This window comes from Streptopelia decaocto, assembly GCF_964273445.1.
Source record: "Streptopelia decaocto genome assembly, chromosome: 7".
Classification (NCBI taxonomy): Eukaryota; Metazoa; Chordata; class Aves; order Columbiformes; family Columbidae; genus Streptopelia; species Streptopelia decaocto.
Window position 1 is genome coordinate 65,723,663 of NC_138661.1, and position 24,801 is coordinate 65,748,463.

At 41.9% G+C, this 24,801-nt stretch overlaps 1 protein-coding gene across 1 annotated transcript; it reads right to left on the reverse strand.

Moving 5' to 3' along the window:
• Positions 1-17,898: 17,898 nt before the first annotated feature.
• FGF3 (fibroblast growth factor 3) lies at positions 17,899-23,844 on the reverse strand (the record flags this gene model as incomplete). The annotated part of the gene is made up of 3 exons (XM_082057459.1): positions 17,899-18,231; positions 21,521-21,624; positions 23,586-23,844. The coding sequence occupies 3 exons, from the start codon at positions 23,842-23,844 to the stop codon at positions 17,899-17,901; spliced, it is 696 nt and encodes a 231-aa protein (XP_081913585.1).
• Between the last annotated feature and the right edge of the window lie 957 nt (positions 23,845-24,801).

Below are 24,801 nucleotides of genomic sequence, written 5' to 3' on the forward strand. Positions count from 1 at the left end.
AGCCAAATATATCTCGCTGTTGTTATAGTATAAATATAATTATTGCTATTATTAGTAGTAGCAATAGTTACTATTACTGGTTATTATTAGTCATAATTTTTACTGTGGTACCACTTAGGAATTCCCTCAGTAGACCAGAGTGCCATTGCAATTTGTGCTGTAACGCTGTTACCATGACAATTTTTCTCTGTTTGGCAGTGTGTTTTGGCTAGAGAGCCAGCTGTTGACTCGCTGTGCTCCAAGTTGCCGAGCAATAAATCCCAAACCAAATTCACGACCAGATTTCTGCCTCAAGTCTCAAACTTGTGACTTGCTGTGTAGACCGCTTTGCAACTTCACTCTGCAAAAACACCACTCTGTCACTGAAAAAAAGAGCGGCTCCTAAGTTTGAAATGTATATTTGAAATGTATATTTGAAAATATACATTGCATACACATTCATACAGGTAAGCATAGGAGGTGCTGCTGGTAAGGTTGACAATGCAGAAAGTATTTGCGAAAGGTTCTGGGGAAGCAAGTGAAGATGAGAATTATCTCTTTGTAATACAAGAGAAAAAGCTTTTAGATGAAGCTTTAAGAAAAAGGTATTAATTGAGCAGCATGAGACAGACGTTGTGAAATGTCAATGATTTCTTATAGATGAGGAGACTTCCCTGCCAGATTGTCAGTCTCAAGAGATCTACAAAATATTGGCCTGGCTTCCAGGTTGGTGTTGAACATACTAATGTTATTAATTCTTCCAAGATGATCTGGTTGTGTGACATTTTTTTCTTCTTGTAACAACACATGAAATTGGTCACTGTGCATAGAGAATGAATCTCACTGTGCGGTTCACTCACATATGATGTTCCACTTAACATTTTCATAGCCTTCTGGACAGAAGTACTATGTCATACACTGGGCAGAAAGCACATCAGAGGTTTGTGGGGAGTCCTCAGGTGCTCATAAGGACCCTGGTGATCTGGATGTCCCAGGACATCTGGGGTGATGCAACCCTGTTGTCACCAGGACAAGCCATTAGCACCTGAGGTCTGTCAGGTAAAGCCACGGTATGTGAACTAATGGTCCCAAACCATTACCTTCTGAGTTGAAATCCTTATCATAAAAGCACTACGGTTGCGATTTGCATCTCTCCACTGTGTGGGTTCAGTAACTTCTCCATCTGTCATTACCAGTAATCTCTCTTTGTCATCTCCCCAGTACCTCTGTGTCACCAGTATCCCCACTATAGGTGTTGTGTTTTCTAATGGTCCACTTAGCACATTCAGAAGTCTTCCACGCTCACACCGTTGTTTGATTATGTCTTTTAGGGTTAAGATCTGATCAGTGTATGTACAGCCTCTTCTGAAGCTAAACTGACTTTCCTTAAGCCTACTATTCAGCTGTGCCTGCTTTCTTGTTCACAGGCACTCAAGCAAATGTATTCTCAAACACAGCAAACAAACTAATGCCTCTTGAGGTTTATATTCCTTCCTGCCACCTCCTTTCTTCTTTTTTTGTTCAGCTTGCTGTAATCACATCTGAATACCAGGGACAAGTCCTTCCGCAGCTTTGAAAAGCGTCAGGAATACCTGACGCTGTCCCGTGGGTGACACCTTTGTTGTCAGCGCAGCCAGGAGGATGCGATGCTTTGGGACGTCTGGCCCTGTGTCACACCAAGGATCCAAGGAGCAGTGACATCTGTGGGGCCACTGCACTCTCCTCAGTGGCTTTCAGTCCTGATCCTTGCAGCTGTGCTTGGCAGCGCTGTTGATCAATCTTTTAAATGTCCCAGCATAATTACCAATGCTCTTTTCAACAGTTTTCCACTCTCCCTTCTAGACTCTCACCTAAAGCCCTCAGTTTTCCTGTCTCCCTCTTCAATAAAATAAACTTTTGAGAGATTAACCATCCCGACATGTTCCTGACTCTATTGGTGTGGGGCCATATGAGTTTGTGTTCTACTGTGTCTGTTGCTTATCTTCCAAAGCACAACTTCAGATATGTCTCTGAAAAGATCTATTTAGAAACACTGATGAATTAAAAGTGCACCTGGAATCTGGTATTAGGTCTTAATTTGACACTTACTCAGCCTTTATTCAGACTAATCACAAAATCAATCTGTCTCTTCATTCTAAACTCTTTTCATATCAAGGGGACTTTTGTCCTTGATGGAAGTTTATCTGATTAAATACTGTGATATAGGTGGGCAAAATAGTGCATTTAAGAGAAGATGAGCATTCGGACTTAACTGTTGTGATTAAATTGAAATAGCGAGCCTTAGTTTTCCTCTTTGGGCATCTTGGTGGTAGCTTTCTGAAGACATTCTCTATTGCTGGCAAAAGGCTCTCAAACAGCAGAGGTGCAGCAATCTCCAGAGAGAGGCTGAAATTGAGTCAGGTCTTCTTGAAACAATTGTCCAGTCACTTCTTGCCGAATATGTCCGTGTTAGTGGTACTACAAGAGGAAGATAATGAGAAAAACATATTGTTTTGCTAATTCTCTTACATTTCTGTATTGTTCAAATGCTGCAAAAATGGTGTGAGGCATCACGCAAACATGCAGTGTAAGACACTGATTTGACCAGTTCATTAGCTTGGTTAATGCCGATGTCAAATAGCCATATTGCACATTTACAACATAAACTAGTACTACTCATGGTAAAAGCAAAATCGGTTACAAATAAAAAAATTCCAAAGTTATTTATGTCCATCAAAAAAGTTCCAATAGTATTAATGCCTTGGTGTTTTAGTGACCCAATCTGTATTTGATTAATTAAATAAAATTAAATTAGAATTATTTCACTAATAAGTGACTGATAACATGTTCAGTAAAAATACCTCAGGATTATGAGGAAAATCCGTGATGTTTTATTTCTGCTAGAAATTGGTGTAATGATTAGGGCTTCCAGCTCGGGTTCCAGGGAGATATCTTTCTTCCACTGCATTTTTCTCTGTTCCCTTCTGTGCCAACTCTTATAAAACAAGATACTACAGGATTTAATTCTAAAAATCTAATATTACTGCCTCGTCGTGAACCGAATGCTACAGATTCCTTCTTGATAATACTGTCTCATGGGATTCCTGTGCGGTAACAGAATCTCCTGGGATTCCTGCCTGGTAACCATATCTTGCTGGACTTTGGTAGTATTTCTCCCATTGGATAACCCCAGCCCCACCAAATAAGCAGTCATAAACCTTATGCTCTCATTATTTTACATGACATTATTTTACTAATGTCAGATCCTGCACTGTTTAAATCAGCGGGGTGTTTTTTCCCCATTGATTTTCACTAAGCTAGAATCCAGACTCCAAGAGAAAAGAATATTGTGGAATATTTTGTTTGTTTAACAAAAATAACATCAAGAAACACGTTTAAACTAGCGATAACAGAAATATTTCATGGCTGGTTTATCTACATACTGTCATTCAACTCCTGCATGTCTTAACTTAGTTTTTAACCATACATGGACTAGAAAGTTTGTTGTTGTTCTGAAAGTGAGATGTTGTAGCTGTTATTCCTCTTCATGCCAGTGAGAGAAATCACAGCTAAATATTTTCAAAAGGAATACACCAAACAGTTCTTGAGAGAGGTTTTCAGTGAATGCTTCTGTTGCAACCACAGAGCAACAATAAACCGACAGCCATTATTATTATTCTTATTATTCTGCTTGGTTTTGTTATATCCGAAAGGGTCACTAAAGTCAGGTCCCCACTGCAGCAGACACCGCACCCTTAAATAACGAAGGTGTCGATCCAGCCTTTCTGTTCTCAGCCACTCTCTAGACCCAGTTTTTCATAGCAAATTTTCAGGGGAAAAATTATCCCGAGAAGCCCATGAACACAGAATTTTGTTCTTACAGTCCTGCCTAGTATCTCCAGACACTTTTCCAGCTTTTCCCAGGATGTGCGGTCACCCTGGGAAGCAGCAGTTAATCCACTTGCAGGGTAACCCTGGGACGAGAGGCTGGTCCCCATGGTTGCACATTTCACAGGGTTCAGACTTGGTTCATCAACCTGTAAAGCGCAGAGTGATTCAGGAGAGATCTGTTCTGGTTTGGCATGTGAGGCTTTCAAGCTCAAATGTTTTGGCTTGCGCTTTCTTTTGAATTATTTAGGGCTCCTAACAGCCCATTTTTGAAAAGATGATGGGGTCTTTATGGTTGATGTATCACCTTGATGGAGGGCTTGCTGCTGAGCTGAGAACCAGCCTTGCAATTTCATAGTGTTGTCATATTGCCATTATTCACCTCCTGGAGAACACAGCCCTAACAACGTAAGTCAAATAAAACGGTGATGGGCCCTGTGAAGAATTTTTCAGTAAGTTTTGTGTTGCTAAGCTCTAGATGTGCCAACAGACATCAAGGAAGGTCTTGACTACCATCTTCCTGGCACAGGGTGGCTTCAGCAGAGCTCGGACTCAGTGAGATAAGGTTGGAAACCCAGACACTACGAGGGCTTGAACCACAATGAAGGCACGTGAAGAATATTAATGTTAGAGATGAAAGAAGCTAAGCAGGCAACACGTTCTATTGAAGTGCTGTATCTCCTGCTGCATGTTCAGACAAAAACAAAAAAAAAAGGATATATGTCATTTTTCCTTTTCACAGCTGTTTTTCAGTCCAAATATAACACTCACAACTCCAGATCTTACGGCTGTTCTGAGCCCTTTTTTGAATCCAGACACGACTTCACCACCAACTTTTCTTTGGTCTCGATCAAGTCTTATAACTCTTGGAGATGTAAATAACTATCTGGGGCAATAATCCTGCTTCATATTATTTTTGAGAGGATCAATAAAGTTTCTGAAGCACTTTCTGAAGGTAGGAAATATGACTTGATGCACTTGCTACCAGATCTGCAAAGACACTTTTATCCCTAAACCCTTGAATTTCCGTGGTGTTCAGCTGCCAAAAGTGCCATTGAAATGAACAGGCAGGTAAGGAAGTGAAAGGCATTCAGGAGCTTGGGTGGCTTTGGTCCTGGATGGCACTATGGTACCCTCTGAGATTATTAGAAGGGCTGTATGTCCTGGCTATAGGGGATGATAAACAAGAATGGTGTCAGATTAGGGTCTGAATCTCTGCTCTGCTACCTTTTAGGGTACAACTTGCTGCTTGGACAACGAATCGAGAAAACCGTATTGGAGACTTGTGGAAATATCCGCAGGCAGCCTGGACAACGAAAACAGGAAAAACAAAACACTTCTTACCAGGGGGGCTTTTGACAGCCTCCTAAGGGGGCATTCATGACTTTCTCATGAGTCACCACCCCAAAAATACTGCGAGTGCTATTCATTCAGCGGGGCTCGCAGTGCAAGCTGGAAACAATCTAGGGAACTCTCATCTTCAGGTCAGCGGGGGCTGGCAACGCACGCTCTCCCACCGGGAACGAGGGGCGAGACGGGAAAAAGCACGGCTTGGAAATTGCTCTCGTGCATGCTGGGGCTGGGGGCTGGCACCGCAGGAGGGGAAGGATTTATTCGCCGCCCAGAAGCAGAGCTGTGGATCCCCTTTGCAGCTCTCAAGAGAAATGGGATGATTATTTATTTTATTTTAATTTTGTTTTGGTGCTTGAGGGGTGATTACGGCGAGAAAAGGTTACGGAAAACTGGAACAAAAAAGAAAAGGTGCAGGGCTTGGGGGAGATGCACAAGAATTCCTGCCATCCCGCACTGCTTCGTTTTCTGCTTGGAAGGGTCAGAGAGCGACTTTGGTGTATAATCCCCTTTATAGCCCACAGGACCTTCTTAGGGCCTGAAGTTCTCCTGCTATAAAAATAGGGGAGAATCCTTAAAAGCAGCAGCATCTCATATATAGCGCAAATCTTTTCTTACAAGATAGGCAAGAAGCTAAATGCCTTAATTAGAAGTTCACTGAGTTATTTTTTGTATGTTGCAGCTAACGACACAGAACATGGACTCCTGATTGAATACCAAGGCAGTAAATCAATGGAGGGTCTTTGCTACCGTTCATGAAATGCTCCAGCTGTGCTCCTAAGGATTATAATGTCAACAGAACTCTTGATTTGAATCACAGCCTTGCCTTCACTCAGGGGCCATATATTAGTCTTGAAAAGCAGACAGAGTTTCATCGCTTATGAAAAAAAAAAAAAGAGAATCACTGAGCTGAAAATAAAATGGTGATGTAGGGGAAGAAAACTGCAACATAACCAAAGGAGTTGCATGGCAAATTTCACCAAAAACCTCACGAAATTTAAGCATTAAGATGTTTTTCCATGTTTGCTTAGTATTAATTTCACAAGACAAATTTAATTTTTCCTGATACATTTAGACACTGCTTGGCCACCTGATTAGATGCTCTGCTGGGGTGATTCCTCACAGGTTCACCCAAGCCAGCACAGCAATGCAAACAACTTCAGCCAAGGATCTGGTCCTTGCTCAGAATGATATATCAATATATCAGGAATCCCAGGAAGCAAGACGTGTATCATTTGAGACTCAGGTAAATTTGCCTGGAGGACAAACATCTTTCTGAATATCATTCGTGGTTATGCTTCTGCTTCAGAGCACAAACAAATCAATGAAGACTAAACCATGTCCCATCAAGCTGGATTCCTGAAAGCTGTGTAAAAGGTGTAGTTTTGCCTTAGCAAAACACTTGAAGTTTCCCAGGAATCTTTTGACATTTAGCAGGTGTTCTCTTGCAATGATTGTAATAAATCTTAACAACCCATGTGCAACCAGGCAAAAAAAGCAAAAGAAAAGCTGAAGAGTCTCCTAATGATGACCTTGAAGTTGTTGACGAGGTCAGAGTGGTAGAGTCATACTGCAGTTTGCACATGTTCTTACTTTTTTATTCCTATAGGAATCAGCTGCTGCCAAAGTACACATGATACAAACTAGAATCTTGATTATCCAAAGCTCAGCCATCGTCTCTGTTTCCTATAATACAGTTCTATCCCTGGCATTTATTGCTTACATTGAAAAGTATCTCAGTTATTCAAAACCTTGGTTACTCAAATTCAGTAATTGGACCCATTAAATCAATTTGCAATTAATTCAGCTGATCCAAAACCATTTCCCCTCTCATAACTGTACTGAAGCTATGCAAGAGTTGACACAAAACTATTCAAAAAGCAAAAGACTTAGCTTACTCTGACTATATTTGAAAGCAAAAAGAAGGAAGAGATCTCACAGGACCTTAATACTCCTAGAACTTTGGGCATGTTTATATCTTCACATGAGCAAGAAAACTGGCCATCTTTCCTCTCTGAAATGTAGAATTAATTGAAAACGCCCCTTTTCAGTAGAACCAAAGTTGAACAGCAGCTTAAATACAACAGAGTTGGAGAGCTGAGCCAAGTTTCCGAAGCATCGTACTAGTTTCTACCCACAGGCCTTCACCTGGCAGGGTTCTCCAGGGCAGTTTTCTAAACTGATTCTGTTTCTTCTTCCCCCACCCCGGCCCTTGTTGCTTTTTTTCTCTTTCCTCTGTCAATCTCATAAAGGGAGCAGCACCACAATAGTAGCTCAAGGTGTAAAAGTGTTTTTCTTATCTCTCTTTGATTGCATTTTAATCAGTGTGTTTCCCTTCCGATTCTGCTTTATCAAGGTTGCGTGGAAAAGACTCGCAAAGTGTCCTTCAGTCTTTCCACAGCTTTTTGACCAAATGCTTCATTATTTTCTAAAGGAAAAAAAATTGTCCTTTCTTTGTTTAGCCATACATGTTCTGTTTAGCTGTACATATTCTTTACATGGGCAATAACCTAGAACTTGCTCCAAAACTTACCGAGAAAGCAAATTCTTGCCTACCTTTCCAACTCACCTTCGAAATTGCAACCTTGTTCCAATATTCAAAGACCAGAATATTTCACATGTAGACTTTATAAACTGTATTATTTTATAAGGGTTTATTTGTTTTCTGAGAATCTTATTGTTCCATGAATTTAGAGTTTTTCATCTCACTACAGATGCCATGGGAAATGGATACAAAGATGTGGCAGTTCAGATAATATATAATTTTTTTAATTGAAGCTTTTTGTGGAGAAGTTTGATGGCGTGTTTAGCTTATGCCAAGAGACAGTGCCACTGCAAAAAATATCATATTTTTAAAAATATTAATTCTTTAAATCAGAAAAGCTTTCTTGTTTTTTTCTTCTTGATAGAGAAGCCAACATTTATTAGAACTTAAAACAAGAAGCAGTATTAAGTTTATGTTAAAGTAATCTTACCTTGCTTTGAGCTGTAGGTTGGGAGTCTATCCTCATCCTTTAGAAAAAGGTATTAAAAGAAACCTAGATTGGGTTATATCCTCTCAGGAGGTGCTCAACATGCTATTAAAACAGATTAAATTCCAGTTCCTTATTGTCTTGCCTCAAAATAGCTACAAAATGAAACCTAGACCCTGAGTTCAAGCACTGCTATCCCTCTTGCCAGTCTTACATGGCTTTGAAGCCTTATATTTACCGACAGAGAGAAGAAGGAGTTCAACATTGCATTGAGTTCTCTAAGAAAAAGCAAACAATATGTAGGATTGCCTTGCTCCATTTAGATTAGGAAATTTAGGGTGTTTGGGAAAAAAACAATCTAAGAGAAGGAAAAAACTCAATTCTGAAGAGATTTGTTTGACCATCCTGGTCCCCATCTGGGAAGATCTTGGAGCATTTCTATTTTCAAAAGTTATTTTCAAACGTATTTTCAACAAAGCACTGGAAATGCAATGCGGTTTTCATTCAGAACAGGGGAAAGAAAGGGTTAATCTGATCCAGAGGGTTTTCTTTACATATGCAGAGCTGAATATGGCTAACAGATCCTCGGAGCAGACAGACTACAGGACACAAATAAACCCAGTTTCTGCTGCTGTAGTTTTAGAGCCATGTTGCCATGAAAAAATATCCAAGGATTTAAGAATAATTTTCAGTTGGTTTCATGGTCTGAGCAACACATGCCTGTGAGACTCCAGCGTCTGTGGTGTAAACCAAGCGCGAATGATCATATGATAACTATGCTGTGCTGAGTAACATATGTCACCTACCTTCTAGTGCCACTATATCAGAGATTGCCAGCAGACTTCTTTCAGACAAGTTCATTTCTGGCCACGTAAAGTAACATTTGTGTGACTTTTCCTAGTAGTAACATAAAAGGAAGGTGGATCCTTGATCTGCTGTCGAATTTTGGGGGAAGTCCTATTTAGTGAAGTATCTAAAGACACTGAATTCAGGTTGTATTTTATGAACGAGCCCCCTTCTCCATTTCTCCCTCTAAAATCCATGCAAAGAATACTTTCAAAAGATCAAAATTTCTTTAAGACAGATTATTATCTTTTGTGGCTGGTTATCACATATGGTGTACTATTGGACAGTATAATCAAACTTACATGAAGTTATTTACAAATTTAAAAGGCATTCCATTCAAAAAGCATCAAAATGTGATATTTTGGCACTATCAGACCTTGTTTTCTTTGCTCCAGGACAAAAATTTGGAAAATCAAGCAGCTGGTGCCAGAGATATTTCCAAGTCCGTAGAACTGCACATCCCATTGGGGCTGGATCTCTCAAGAGCTCTGCAGCCAGACCGCTGCCATGTGCTTCTAACTCACTTTTGCATTATCATCGGGACATCCCTCAGTTCTCATGGACAAATCACTGTTCTTCAAATCCTGACCGTTCCGATTGCACTAAAGATATTACAGTGTTTTGGATTGTTACGGTACGAAATCACAGCATTTTCTTTCTCAATACCTACAGTGAAGACTGTGAGCTTGCTTTCTGTGGTCAGAAATGGGATGTATTGCTATGCAATGGTGGCATCTAAACTATTGCAGAACTAAAACGGGACTGTATTCTCTTTAACCGTCTAAATTTGGAGGTGGCTCAAGAATGCTAACAAAGGAGGACAGTTACCATCAACTGTTCTTTAATTATAGATCTGCTTGTTCACCTTCCCAAATCCTTCAAACCTTCCGAAAGGAAACAGGAGACATTTGAACTTGAGCACCACTGCAAACTTCAAAGGCACTATTTAAGATAACTTAAGGAAAAAAATCAATCAGTTCAATATATCGCTATGCAAAGCATTTTACGACCTAAAATCCAAGAGGGAAGAACACAAATCTTCTTTAATAAAAGAGGAAGCAGATACGTGGACTAAAGAAACGTCTGCATTGTCCAAGCTATTCAGTTTTGTCATGTTCTTAAGTTCTCACTTAAGATTTCCATAGCAATTTATACATATTCTCACTCTCTTTCTCCCTCTGCTTTGATAATTCATTCCACTGAAAAAAGCCCTCCCAACACTATGGTTATGGGCAGTGCTCTCATCTGACGAACAGTACATCCAAAAAGCGAGTCACCTTTTGCTTTCAAAAAAATATTTTATTCAAATGTGTCCCTGACCCATCTCTGAAAAGTTCAAAATACTCCAAAGTCTTAATTAAACTTGCACAATGTTCTAACGTCAGGTATAAAGTGATTCAAGTCCACTGAGAGTAACAGAATAAGTCCCACCACCTGTGCTGGGAACCGGACTGGGATGGAGTCAAATGAATCAATTGTAGCTGAAAAGCTGAACTTTGCAGTACGATTTGGTTCGAATCACTCCAACAGAGTGAATTGTGCTCAATACCTTCCCTGAAGATGACAACAAGAATGAAATTTGTCCTCAAATTAGAGAAAAATATTTTGAATTTGAATAAAAATGTTGATGCCTACTTACTTATGTCTCTGCTTTTATTCACGTAATGTTTTCAGGTCCCTTTTTTATATCTTGGATGTTGGTCACTTCTTTTTGCTCTTACTTTAATGGCCACAATATGTGTAAAGCAACATGCACAGCTGCAAATATTTCCTTCCCTGAGTCAATTTGTCTCTCAGGACTGTGTCCACAACACAGATGGGGGTGAGAACATAATTTCCCATTAGAGGTGCCTTCTTAACCTACACACCAGCAAGTGAAGAACATGAAAAACAACCACAAAGGATAAGAACCTCCCTCATATTGCTCATCTCCACACTTACAGATCAGATTTTCTGTGGACCCACCAAGTCACTCATTATTTGGGAAAATGACTGTAGCATCACTGAGGAATCTATGATTAGTTTTTAAAATGCCATTACCAGGACAAAGGAAAAATAATAATTCTTCACTCCGCGAAGGCTTGTGCAGCCATGGTGACATACTGAGGAGACCAGAAACAATCAAGGGGTGCTTGAAGATAACTCGCATCCACCTCTTAAGCTCTAGAAGATGCAGTAATATCTGTCAGGATCTGGTGCATCAGCAGACACTCTTTGCGGTGTCCTGGTTTTAACAGATTAACATCCCTTCCTGCAGAGAATATGAAGACTGGTGAGATTGCCGGTGACTGCAGCCGTATTCTGTGTTGACACAGGCTGGTCATGAGTGTTCGCATCCTCAGTTCTGAAAAACAAAGTGAAATATAAAGATGGATCCCATTTTAGCCCAGACATCAGCATGCAGAGCTGAGGCAAAGCCCAGGCTTTGGTATAGTGAAGACTATTCTAACAAGATGTATTTAAATTAGTGGAAGTTAATGCATTTCATCTCACCATATGTTGTTTCACTTGTTTGTTTCTTTATTGGTACATTTTACTGGTAAAAGATAGTTCTTTTGTGACCAGTAGAAAGACGCTATATTTATTACCAATAAAAATAGTTTGCATTCCAAAAGGAGAAAAAGAAGAGCTGTCCGTAAGGTCCTTCTGTGCACAGATTGTTGTTTTGATAAGACAGATCCCAGCAGTTCCTATCAACATCTTTTGGTAATGTGTTGATCTCCTTGCAAATGTTCGGTTCTTAGAAAACAATTCTGCCCATAAACAATGCATAAATGGTTGTCCTGATTGAATGTCTCTCTTTTCAACGCCTTCAGCACATTACTGGCAACTAAAATTGAAACATTTCAATTCCAGGACTATAAAAATATGTTGAGTCTTGTTTGCTTTGGGCTGAAAGATGTAACTGTATTTCTTGTAAGCATATTATATTCAGTAATGCCATGATTACTAAACTTTGAAAAGGTTGTCTTAATTTTTTGAATGTGTTTTCAGAGAGTTATATTGTAAACTACTATATTTTAGTACTTTCCCTGAGGTTTTGAGGCCAGAAAAAAGATTCTTCATTTTAACGCAATTGATTATACATTTTTTGAAGAAATTTACATAAATATGCAATACATGTACATATAAATATGAAGACTCTCATGCTTTGTATCAAATACAAATAACCACTAAGATTCGAAGTTTTTCTTGTTGTCATTAACAGCTTTATTTTCCAAGGTTATTGTTCAGGTCTGAGGGGGAGATTCTGGACATCAATGCACATCCGTGCTCAGGGGAAAGGTTTCGCTGTAATTCAAAGAGGCTTTTCAGCAACATTGTTCTGGGATGTCTCATATTGCCCTGCCTGGCTACCACTGTAGATATATTTACTTGTCTGTCCCTCTGAGTTCATATTTGCTGTGAATCAAATATTTAATGGTGAATATCAGTATATTCTAACAGCTTTGCTGTCTAGATTGTATTCAGTCTTCACTGTTCTGGATGGGACCAAAGCTTCCTCAGTTTAGATGGTGGTAAGAAACAGTTAAGCCTTGTCAATGGAATAATTGAACTAATACTAACCCCATGTCAAACCCAGGTCCGTGAAACCACGCAAAGCAAAGGCACCTGTGGTCAAAAGGATTTCTTGGCCTATTGTTTCACAGAGGGTTGTACATCTGCAAAGAAAAGCAGGGAAGAAAGAGGAATCATCAGGAAGTAAAGCAGGAAATCCGAGAGCTGACAAAAGGACTCAAAACAGAGAGGGTTTGAGGCTGGGTACTATTAAAAAGTATGAACAAAAAATCCCTTCCAGCATTATTTCTTGCTTGTGGTGACCGAGAAAAACTGATTCTATACATTAATTGTAATTAAATAAGATTACTCTGAGAAACATCACTAGTCTTCCTTCTAAATGTAAAAGTGTGAAGCCGTTTCCAAACACAAATGGGGTGCTCTGCTATTCTTGTTGAAGCAGAATGGATAACAATAGCAGCTTGTATCAGACCTATAGCAAGCAGTGAAATAAAGAGGCAGGAATACCACTAAATGACTAAAATATAATCTCAGGATTGCAGAGTAATGACCCTGAAAGAGAGGGAAAATCTATGCTGAGAAAGTGGAGAAAAAAAAATGTGTTAATTGGGAAATTATTCATGCTTTTTAACTTAGTTATTCAACATGGGGCAGCTAACTGTGTTTCATGCACAACTCTTACAACCACAAAAGTGCTAACATAATCACCAAAGACCAGAATGTTTTACATTAAGTTTTGAACAGCTTGGAATGCAAGAGTGATGATAGGCTAAAGCAAGGTTTAAAGAACTAAAAAAAATCTGCTTCAGATAGAAATCCAGAAGTCATGGATCAGGCTGCATGTCTTCTGCATCAAAAATAAAACATTTCTTCCTTATTAGTTACCTGCAGGAGCCCAATGAGAAGTCACTGTATTGCCCCAGCTCAAATAGTGCCAAACACTTCTCTCTCGGCTGGGAAAACGCCAAACAATGTGAACTGTGTTATGGAACTTGACTCATATGTTAGAGCAGCCTACAGGAGAATGAAAAAGGTGAATGAAAACTGTTGGTCAAAACCGCTTGATGCGCTGTTCTCTTCCTCCTGCCCATGAAAGAAAATGACATTTGAGTCCATTTCAAGTAATATATGAGTGACTGAGAAAGTATTATAACAAAATGTTTGACCTGGTATGTAATGAAAAAACTGCAGCAGATGGTTTCCTTACCAGGTCTGGCTTCCCTGGATGACCCTTTCTATGATCTGTCTTTTGTGATGAATTTAAGGATGCCAGTGAACTTCTGGACTATGTGAAGTTTGCAGAAACTCAACAATCCACAATGCATAAAGTTTACATCTTCCTCAGGGAAAAAAGAAAAAAAAAAAAAACAATTAAAAATAATTAAAATAAAATCTGATAATAGACTGTAAGATGGAAAGGTATAAAGTCACTCAAGAAACTTTCAAAAGAGGGGACACATCTTGACTTTATAATCCTAAGAAGACAGTAACAGCAACTCAAATCTACTGCTTCTTTTAATGTATCCAGTGAGGTTCTGGTCCAAATAAATAAAATGGGATAAAGGATACAACTGAGATAATTATTGTGAATAGGATTTCAGCCTGTCGGTATCTGGGAACTGTGGAATTCAAGGTTGCTAAAAGAATATTAAGTAATGAATGTCTGTAATGAAAAGTATTTCAACAAGAACATTAATATTTCTTAAAAGGAAAAAAAAAAAGACAAATCCCAAAGCCATCTCCTTTGAATTGCTGCAATGAGACTGAGCAAAGAAAAATTCTAAGAATGTCAGTAAAATTGTTCTAGATTGATGTGAAAATCATCACTTACCTACAGCAGTTAAAATGCCATCACATCTAATCAGGGGGTTTTGTTTTGTTTGTTTGTTTGTTTTTTTTGCCTCCTCTCTCCTTATTCTTTTTTTTCAGCATCAGTATTTTAGACTTTGTTGGGATGAAAACTGGAACTGAAATAAGGATATATATCACGTGTTAAGTTAAACTTCACTGCAGTTCCTTATGAGAGGGTGGTTAAAACAATACTCCTACAGCAAGCTTGCAATACAGCTCAAAACAAAGACAGGAGTAAGAAGGTGGTTTGTAATTCATGAGATTCCTATATCACCTATTGCAAGTACCTGCTGCTGCATTATGGCAGCTACTTTGACTGTCAGTAAAAGAGAAGTAGAAAAGAATTAGAAGAAAATGTGATAAAAAAAGAGAGAGAAAATCAAGGGATAGGGTCAGCACAAGCATTTGCCCTTGGGAAAAGCTAAGAGTGAAAACTAGATGTTTGGCAGGAAATGGACTTGGAGCCGATGTGAAGATGCCATCATTGTGTTTTGGGAAACAGAGTTTGTCCACCTTCTTTAGACCATCAGGGTTGTGTCAAAAATAGCTGATGCAATCATCAGTTATTAGCTTTACAAGAACAATTCTTAGGGGAGAGAAAGCTGAGAATGGATCTTGTTTTTCTTACGAGTTGAGGTGAAGCAGATCTTAAAGCAGCCACAATAAATATGACCCAGAAATGAGACACGGGGAAAAACTGGACTCTCAATCTTCAGCTGTAGGTGATCTCTCCCTTCCAGCTGGGCTTACTGACACTTTCCTTCCCTTGGATTTTGTTCTTGAGGCTTAAGAGCTGGGAGAATTCCCTACATCTCAGTCTCTTTCCTGGCCAGTCAAATCATCCAGCCCCCACCAGCAGCCTGAAGGGAAATACCGAGCTGAGATAGAGTAGCTGACGCTGTCAACAGAGTGTCCCCAAAACACCCTTGATGGCCAGGATGTAAAACTTACTTTTTTTCATTGATACAACCAACTTTCAAAAGACACCTTGAATTCGGCTGTAGTTCGGACCTTGTGTGGTTCACAGGAGAGTGAAGAAAACAGAAAATCTGAATTATTCTGTTTGTTTTTCAGTCGCTATGTTTCTTGTTTGCACATCTTTTTCAGTGGCTCCTGACATGATACTGTCTGATTACATCTGTGAAGATCCCATCACAATGTTCAGCTATTTTGCAGAAGCAAGAAAATTTGGGAACATGGTTCAGAGTTTTTTGTACCCTTTTTTTAAACCTAGGTCTATTTTGTGCATGCTACATTGCACTGTTTAATGTACATCATTTAACTGTCTTTTTACGTTATTTCAGTATAACTGAAAGCAGAGATCAAAGAATTTTTACTTTCTTATTCAAACATGGCTTCCTTCTTTGTTAGAATATTACAGAAAAAATACGAAGGCTGAAAGAGCAGAGCATACTTTTCAGTATTTTTCTGTTTTTACCTTTATAGGAATGTAAGCAGCACTCAACCTCTAACCACTAGGCTTAGTAAACTCGTTCTACGGACTCGTTTTATTTCTCTCTCACAGAATTCACCTCTTAGTGATGAAAGATTTTTCCTACCTAGTTTGAAGAGATCATACTTTTATTCAGTAGGTAGCCCACAAAAAGACATTTGTGGCAATATGACCAGGAATAGGATTTGCACCTGTTTCCATAGAACATCATATTTAACTTACAGATCTTTTGTTAAATAAGGGACTTGAACACAAGACCTATGGGGAGAGGCTGAGGGAGCTGGGCTTGTTTAGTCTGGAGAAGAGAAGGCTTAGAGGTGAGCTCAGCACTCTCTAGAACTACCTGAAGGGCAGTTCTAGCCAGGTGGGGATTGGTCTCTTCTCCCAGGCAGTCAGCAATAGGACAAGGCGGCATGGGCTTCAACTCTGCCAGGGGAAATTTAGGCTGGATATTAGAAATAATGCTTTACAGAGAGAGTGGTCAGGCATTGGAATGGCTGCCCAGGGACGTGCTGGACTCACTGGCCCTGGAGGTTTTTAAACTGAGACTGTACATGGCACTTAGTGCCATGATCTAGTAAATGGACTGGAGTTGGACCAAGGGTTGGACCTGATGATCTCTGAGGTCTTTTCCAACCAGTTGATTCTGTGAAATTCAGATTGTTTATTCCAGTGTAGTCTCTCTTTTCTCCAGCTGTGCTGTATCAGGGCTTAATTCTAGGGAGTGAAGAGCACAAGGCCAAATCTCATTAAAATGACCACTGTTTGTGTTTGTCAAGCACATCTAAATCTTTGTACAACTCTATCACCTCCTGGCTGTGAAGAGAAATGTTCAAATCTTAACCCCTTGCTCAAAATTAAACTTGCGATGTGGACTTCCCTCACCTTTGGGAAAGTTAACTTCCAGAATCAGAGTAGGAAAATGTATAGAAACATATTTTTGTGTGGCTTGAACCAAAACTCAAGATCATCATGTGGATTTGCAGCTTTCAGGTTAGCATTACCTTGTGAAAATAACAAGCATTTGAAAACAAAAGAAAATCAGAACATGGCAGCCATCTTAAATTAGTGAGTCACTACAGTTTTTGTCAGCTCAATGTGACTGCTATTCCCCTCCATTTCCTAAATTGTTAAAATATATTTAACCTAGAACTTGGACTTCTTGTAGAAAACTTAGCTAAACAAAAATACCTGGTAAAGATTCTCATCCCCAATGCTGAATTTTCATTTACTGCAAGTTCAGACCACACTACAAAATCAGCTTTCACATCGTATTTGGGTCCTATGTTAAGAGAGGATTCATTGGTTGGTAAACAGGTATATATTGCTAAAGCTTGGCCAATACAAATGCCACTTCACCAACATTCATTTATTTGAATGACAATGTCAGGTGTCTGAGGTTTTTAGTTAAACAAATTCAAGAATACTCTAGTAATGTGTAGGTCTGTTGGAATGTTTGAAGTAGTTTACAATTTCAGGTTTCTTGGGTAGTCATGGGAAAAGTATAATTGATGTCGACTGATCATAAAATAAAAATAAATATATGTAGGTTAAAAAATAAGCCAGTTTTCTAACTCCTGTATTCCATAAAGATAGGAATGTAATCTTTTATGAAGAACTGCCAGAAGAGCCATGAAAGCGCTATGCTTTCTCTGTGGACATAAAATTGGTAAGTGTAAAATATTCATATGATCTAGGAGGACAGTGTCACTGAGGTAATACCATATATGGTAAGTCAGAATGAAAATACTAGTAATGAAAATGATTATTTTCTTTTTTTTTTTTTTTTTTAGAAAAGAAAACGTGGAAGTCATTGACAAAATTATTACATCCAACTAATTTACATTTGAATGTGCCTTAGTTTATATCACATCTCTTTTACCACAAATAGTAATTCTACAATAGCTAAAAGTAAGTGATGTGACTTTCAGTTATATCGTACAGTGTATAAAAAATGTCCGTGTTAATGTCTGTCATACAATCACAGCTGTTAGTTTTTTTAGTAGCATTTTGAAGACTTTCAGCCACTTCCAGCCCCTTTACAAACTCCCCTGACCCCCATCAGCGTCCTCTCCTCCTTCGCTGGTTCTTGCTCGGGGGCTTCAAGAGACTCTCTCGATATTTCACATTTGTGTGGAACAGTCGGACCATTTCATGGTCTTTGTTATCCAATACTCTGGGCAGAAAGAGAGAAGATATCTGTGTCCTGCGAGTTTTAAAACCCCTTCTGGGTCGTCCTTTCCCATTGATTGAGACATACCAGAGTCTCTCTGCGCTGGCTTTGCGCTTGGTGCCGGCTCTGTTAGGTACAGTCCGGTACAGACGGGACGCGTAGGTGTTATAACCCAACTCGTGGATCCTCTCCACAAACTCACACTCTGCGTTATAATTTTCCTGAAAAAACAAACACGACAAAATTGAAGACAATAGGGCAATAATTCTTTTCTACCTCAATAACACTAAGCAATATTTTAGGATTAAGTCTTAAGCAAGATTTAGGATAAGGACAGCAGCATGTATAGTAAGAAAAACTCAGACTGGTGCTACAAAAGGCGAGCAGAAGAGAAGCCCTGAGCCTGAACTGCTGTGCAACAAGGTGCTCAGAGATAGAAAGAGGCCAAACCACAGTTTGAAAGAAAAAAAGGGCATGTGAATAGGAATTAATAGCTCTGCTGAGTGTTCAGCTGTAAATTCAAATTTTTTTTGTGCTTACAGATCTAAATACGACGGTGAACTGGATGTGTGATTTAATTGCTGCCTATCAACATTTGACATAGATTAATATGGTAAAATTCCTACAGTGTAGTGTAAAATGTGTCTCTTTAATTGTTATATTAGTAGTTAGATACACCTGCAGTCTATTGCACCCAGTTTTTAATGGGTATTTGAGCAGTAAACAACATCTTTGTGAAGGTCCTTTGTTTGCTTCAGCATCACAAAATCAAAGTATGCTCTGCCCACCAGTGTGTTCCTCCAGAATACTGGGTTGCTCCTTTATCACCAACTGTAAGGGAGAATATGCACCCATCCCAGGTACCCACATTTTACATGATCTGTCAAAATTCCCCCCTTTTCACCTGATTCTTGAGATAAAACTGTGCCAAAGTCTGGCCCAAAGAACTCCCTGCTCGCTAGCAGCAGTAGAAACACTGCAAATAAAGGACCTCCCACATTGCACATATTTTCTTAAATTAAAAATTGTCTTTCCTGTACCTGTGTGATAAGACCTCAGTATCTAACACGTGTAAAGCACAGAGGCAGAAGGGAACTGCCACCGTGGTGTTTACAGAGGTTTTTTATTTGGCATCACCTCTGTGGAGGACATGGAAAAGGCACAGGTAGCCAGGCTGGGACCAGAAAAGCTCCGTTAACAATGTCTTTAGTGCTGTTCGCTCACTAGAAAGGCTGATAGGCATTTAACAAGATTTTAAAAGGCTCCACATGTCTCAGCTTCACAGCTGTAAAACGGAAGTGCCTTTCCTTGCAAGGACAAGGTTCTCATATGCTGTGGTGCTGGAGCCCACGCAACTACCATATGTAGGTAGATTGGTCCTGCTGTTTGCCTCAGTACTGCTTGTGGAGGGTTTATCACACAGGATGAACCTAGTGGACTATCACAATCTGCTAAGGACACAAAGGAATTCTGCAAACTCGTTAAAGTCATTTGATTGATATGGGAAAATTGGTGATTCAAGGGATAATGGAGTTATTTCAATACCATTTCATTAAATGTTCACTGTATCATCGTCCCCAAAGAAGTCAGTCTTATTTGAAATAGGGGCCTTGCACAGATTCCTGGCACAGTGACAGCACTCAAGTCCTTGGTCAGATTTTTCTAGGCAGCTCAAGCCAGGAAGTTTCTCCTGAGCTGAGACCTCCTGAGGGTTGTCCTGAGTTTCTCCCTTTGCTTCTTCCATGAAAAAAGCTGGAGTTGAACTGGAATAGCTCTTCCTAGATTGTTCCCCAAGGTCTGAAACATGAGTCTGAAACAATCTCTCTCCACCTTGAGCTGGAACAGCAAAAATTGTATTTTCTAGTTGTACAGAAAACTTTCATGGCTGCTAATCCTTGGCATGCGGCTGCTGAGCAAACTTCAGGATGGCCTGATGCTCCTCATACTGGAGAGGGAAGTCCAGGAGAAAAGGACTCTCTGGCTGTCCAACTCCAGGACTTCTCCACTCAATGAGAGGAGCTTTGTGCTCAGAATTTGTTTAGTCCTATTTTAATTCAGCTTAATTAACCTGGAGGAAAAGCCTACCTATTTTGAACAAGAAAGAGATAAAGATGAGAAAGAACTTGAAAATCCATCCTTCCCATTGGGGCACACACTGTCTCTGAGCTGATGGACAAGCTCCCTTGGAAAATATGCCCATTTTAATCGGAGTATTAACTGGGAACACAGAAGTGACCAGTCTCTGCTCGGGCACGGCAGAGTTAGTATGTACTCTTTCCACTTCAGTTGCATTTTCCTTTCCCAAAATTGTTTGTGATCTGCTTCTCTGCACCAGAAAAGACCCACCATCTTTCCACACAGACCTTTTAATCAGTGTGCATCACGTGAGGCACATTACAGAAGCTGGGTCGTAAACACTATCAGAACACTGGTGAAAAGGTGGAGTAAAACACATTAAACCGGGGAGGCAACTGAGTTGATTGTGTTACCTCACTTGCATTCACATGGAAACAAACTCACGTTGCTTGAGGATGTATCATGCTGTTCAAATCAACAGAATTACATGTAATGACTGCTTGGAGGAAGGAAATTTCACATAACCGTATTTTACCCTCTTCAAATCTGTTTCTGTACCACAGGAATCCCGGAGAAACTGCACACTAAGGCTGTTGCACGGTAAGAGATCACAAGATTGCCAGGGATGTAATAAAAGATGAGGGAAGAAATTCAAGTAGGTAGATAATGTGTACAGTATACACACCGACAAATACACCGTAGCATGTCCCTGAATGTGAAGACATCTAAGCTAAAGTATTTTATTCACCAAGAAGAAACATTGGCTGGGCTGAAAAGGCAAGACTCCCACTCATATCAGTAGATCTCAGATTTTGCCTCAAAGACCAGAACAGAAAATGAGGTCAAAGGACTGGAATAAGGTGTTTATTTTCACCTATTTCTTCTTGGATGTTCTCATGCTTCTTTTCCTTGCTACAGCCCCACCTTTTAGTACCTGTAAATTCTTTCACTGTCCAGCCAAATGCTCTGTGCAAAGAAACTGCCATCAGTAGGCTGCTTTCCTGTAACAGAGATGCTCAATTGCTTCTGGATATTCTTTATGTGACATGTATATCCTCTGCCAGTGCCCAAGATCCACATCAAATATAAATATGGATAATTCTGAAGAGAGATGGATGTTCAGCACTGCAAAGGCTGGCTCCTGAGGTGTTTATTAATGCACAGAATCTCCCAGAACTTTGGCCATGTGAAATACCTTTGTCAAATACATTCTGCTGCCTTTGGCTGTACAGGTAATAAGAAACTAAGAACACAGCTTCTTTCAGCTTTAAAAAAATATACTGTTTGGTTGCCTGTAGCACTTCCAGACAGCAATCTGTTATAAGATTACTCTTTTCTCCATAGAAGTTTATTCATAAGAAATCAGTGCTGCCCATTGGACCTCTTCTCCCCATAGCAAATGACAGGCATATGACAGTCTTAAATCAAACTTACTGATGCATAAAGTCTGCCCCTTTTGTTCATGGCCAGGTATCTGCCGGAGAACAAGCCCTTGATGGCAACGATTCCAACGTCAACAGCAGTTATTTCAAGAATACCTAGAAACAGAAAAAAATTATGAGATATTTTGTTGCTCCCCATCATATGTGTTTTTTGAGGTATGTTTTAATGATGGCTTACCTGAAGAGACTGATTTCACAGCTATCACTAGCTCTCACCAAAATAATAGTGCAAACGTGTGAATGAAACTACTATTATTTGAAACAATATAAAACAATGCTGATGTGGGAATTGTTTGAGACAGGCTTGACAGTAAGTCCCTAGATGTCTGATTGAGATTGAACTCTTTCAAAAATGAAAAAGATCTGACACTGAACTAGAGGGTCACTTAATCCTATATGTATATAAAAAAGTTTAAATCCTCTTTAATGCTTAGGAACACAAGAGCTCTTGACTTATTGAAGCCAGTCACAAAGCTGTCCATTTCAGGACAAAGCCCTTGTTGAGGTCTCCAGAGGGTAAAACAGAGTGGGTCGGCTGCAATTTAGAGCCATGTATGTAATCATGAAAGGAACTTGTCATTTAGGAGGTCAATGTAGCCCTCCAGACAAGGACAATATGACTGTCTGAGCCAAATTAAAAGGGAGGAGATTTTCAGGCCATCAAAGATAAGGTCTCAAACACAAGAAGAGAGTCACTGGCGAGGCTGGCATAATACCTGCCAAAAGGTTGATGTCCAGCCAAAGGTGCCATGAGGTTGATGGAGGCACAAATGCCCCGGGACACACTGTGCTATATGGGCTCTCCAGCTGGCTCGCTCAAACTCTCCTCTCGGTTCTCCAGTTGTGGCCTGATGGTTCCGGAATTTCTAGGGGTGTTTGAAGGAGAGAGGTGACCCTGACACCCAAACCCATTGCTGCGTTTTGGCAATGATGAAGCAGAACCAGAGGCCTGTCCCCTGTGCAAAGCTGGGTTGCTTGCCTGTGTCTGGAAGAGTTGGGGTGGTTTCGGTACAGCTGTTTTGAATCAGGCACCGGTTCGCTGCCGAAGGATGCCTCCTCCAGGCTTTGATAGCGAGGGGGTTTTCCTCTAGGAAATAGTGGTTTTCCTTTATGGACTTCAGACAGATCCCTGAGGTCTCCCTATCTCTGTGTGCCATCACCAGCCGAGATTTACGCTTCCTGGGGTGGCGGGGCCGGGCTGTGCCCACGGCCGGGGCCGGGCTGGGTGTGGGGGCCCCCGGGGCAGCGGCGGCGCTGAGCTCCGCTCTCCTCCCTTCTGCCGCCCTCGCACAAACCCCCTCATTCCCCACATATCCTGTTTCATCTTAATTACCGCCGATCCCCAGCACATGTCAAAGGGGACAGATGTGATTTAGCCCGTGGAAGCTCGAGCCCCCCGCGGGAGACAAGCTGGGGAGGGACGAGAGAAGCCAGGGCAGCCCGCAGCCCATCGAGGAGGGCACCGGGACACGGCCCCGGGAGATGCGAGGGCACCGGTTGCCCAGCGGTTCGGGGAGCACTCGGTGGAGCGAGGGCAAGTGACAGGTCGGGCGGGGTGCGCAGGGCAGGTTCTCGTCGGGGGAAGCTTGGGAAGGAGAAGGGGTTTGGAGGTCCCGCTCCGCCCCCCGGGGACTGAGCCCCTCCGCCGCCGCCGGGGACAGAGGGAGCTGCCCCGTGGAGCCCACCAGTCCCCGCGGACGGAGCAGGAGGGTGTCAGGGCGCGGAGAGGGCGGCATGGGGTCCGGCGGAGCCAGCGGGGCGGTTCCCGAAACGCCGAGGCGAGGTCTCACCGAGACCGACGAGGGGACGGGGAGGAAGCCCCGGCAGCTGGGGGTGCCCCCGATCCTCGCCGTGCGATGGCACCGGGGCAGCGCTGGGCAGCAGGAGAGGCGGGAGCGGCTTCGCCGCCGCCCCGTCCGGCACCGTCCCAACACCCGCCGTCGGCTGCTCCTTGATGCTGGAGCAGAACGCAATTGGTCCGAGCCAGAGACCCCCCCTCCCCACACAACCCCTGCCCGGGGGGAAACGGGATGGGACAAGATGTGCCCAGTACTCACTAAAGACGCTGTTTTTCTCCAGGGTGCCGTTGATCTTGCCGTTGGGGTGGATCTGGAGATGGTACTTGGTGGCACAGTAGAGCTTCCTGCGCCTGGGCGCTCCCCCGAGGTGCTCGTAGACGCCGCCGCGTCCCCCCGCATCCCGGCGCGGCCTCGGGTGACTCGGGAAGGCTCCGGCGGCCTCGGGTACCCCCGCGGCCCGGCCCGGGGACCACGGCTCCTGCAACAAACTCAGCAACAAGATCCAAATTATAACCATTGTGGCATGATGGCCGCAGCGCTTAATCTGCTGGGGAGATGGAGGCTTGGAGCGAATGACACCAGGGGTCCCATTAAAGCCGTCTTGCTAGCAGCACTCCAAAGTTGCAGAGCACACACTGGTTCGAGCCGTGAAGCATTGGCAAGTTTTTATCAGCCTCGATCTGGCCCTTTTATCTGTCTCAGATTTACTTAAATCAATAGACATCAGCAAAGGCCACCGAAGAGTCCCAGCTGTTTGTATTAGATGGAGCTGCCGTGATCAGCCTTCTCCTTGGGTTTCCAGATAGACAGACGGCATGCAGGAGAGAGAGAGAGGGAGGGAGAGAGACACCCACTGAATTTCGGCAAGAAACTGTGGGGAAAATAGTTGATCGACGGAGCATAGACATAAAAGCAGCTTCCTGCAACAATAGCCTGATCTGCGACCAATTGATACAAAGCAGAGGAGGCAAAAGGTATCAGTCTCGTGTGAACTCCCAGGGCGCAGCGTGGATAAAATTACACAGCATCTCTCTCCGACACACCGCACACCCCCGCACGGGGGGGGGCTGCGGCCGCCGCCCGCCCCGCTGCCGCCCGCCGGCCCCGCGGAGAGACGCGGAGCAGCCGCGGAACAGCCGCGGAGCCTCCGCCGGGCACCGCCACCCCCTGCGGCAGCCGGGGGAGGGAGGGGGACACACAGACGGATGCTCGAAACATTTTCTGGAGGTGGCTTTTCAAAGCGCGCATGTTAAAAGCAGAAGCGTAAGAAAGGGGGTGCGGGTCCTGGCTTCTGGGGAGGCTGGAAGGGGACAAGCAGGGGGTGGCGGTATTTCAAGATTTAGTAATTTCTAAATTAACTTAGACACAGTAAGGCCCAGCAAGTGTTATGATATACGTCCCTGAATGCATTTGCAAGGAGTTGGAGCTAATCCTTCCTCCTAACTCTGGTGCCTGGTAAGTCTCATTAGCTACA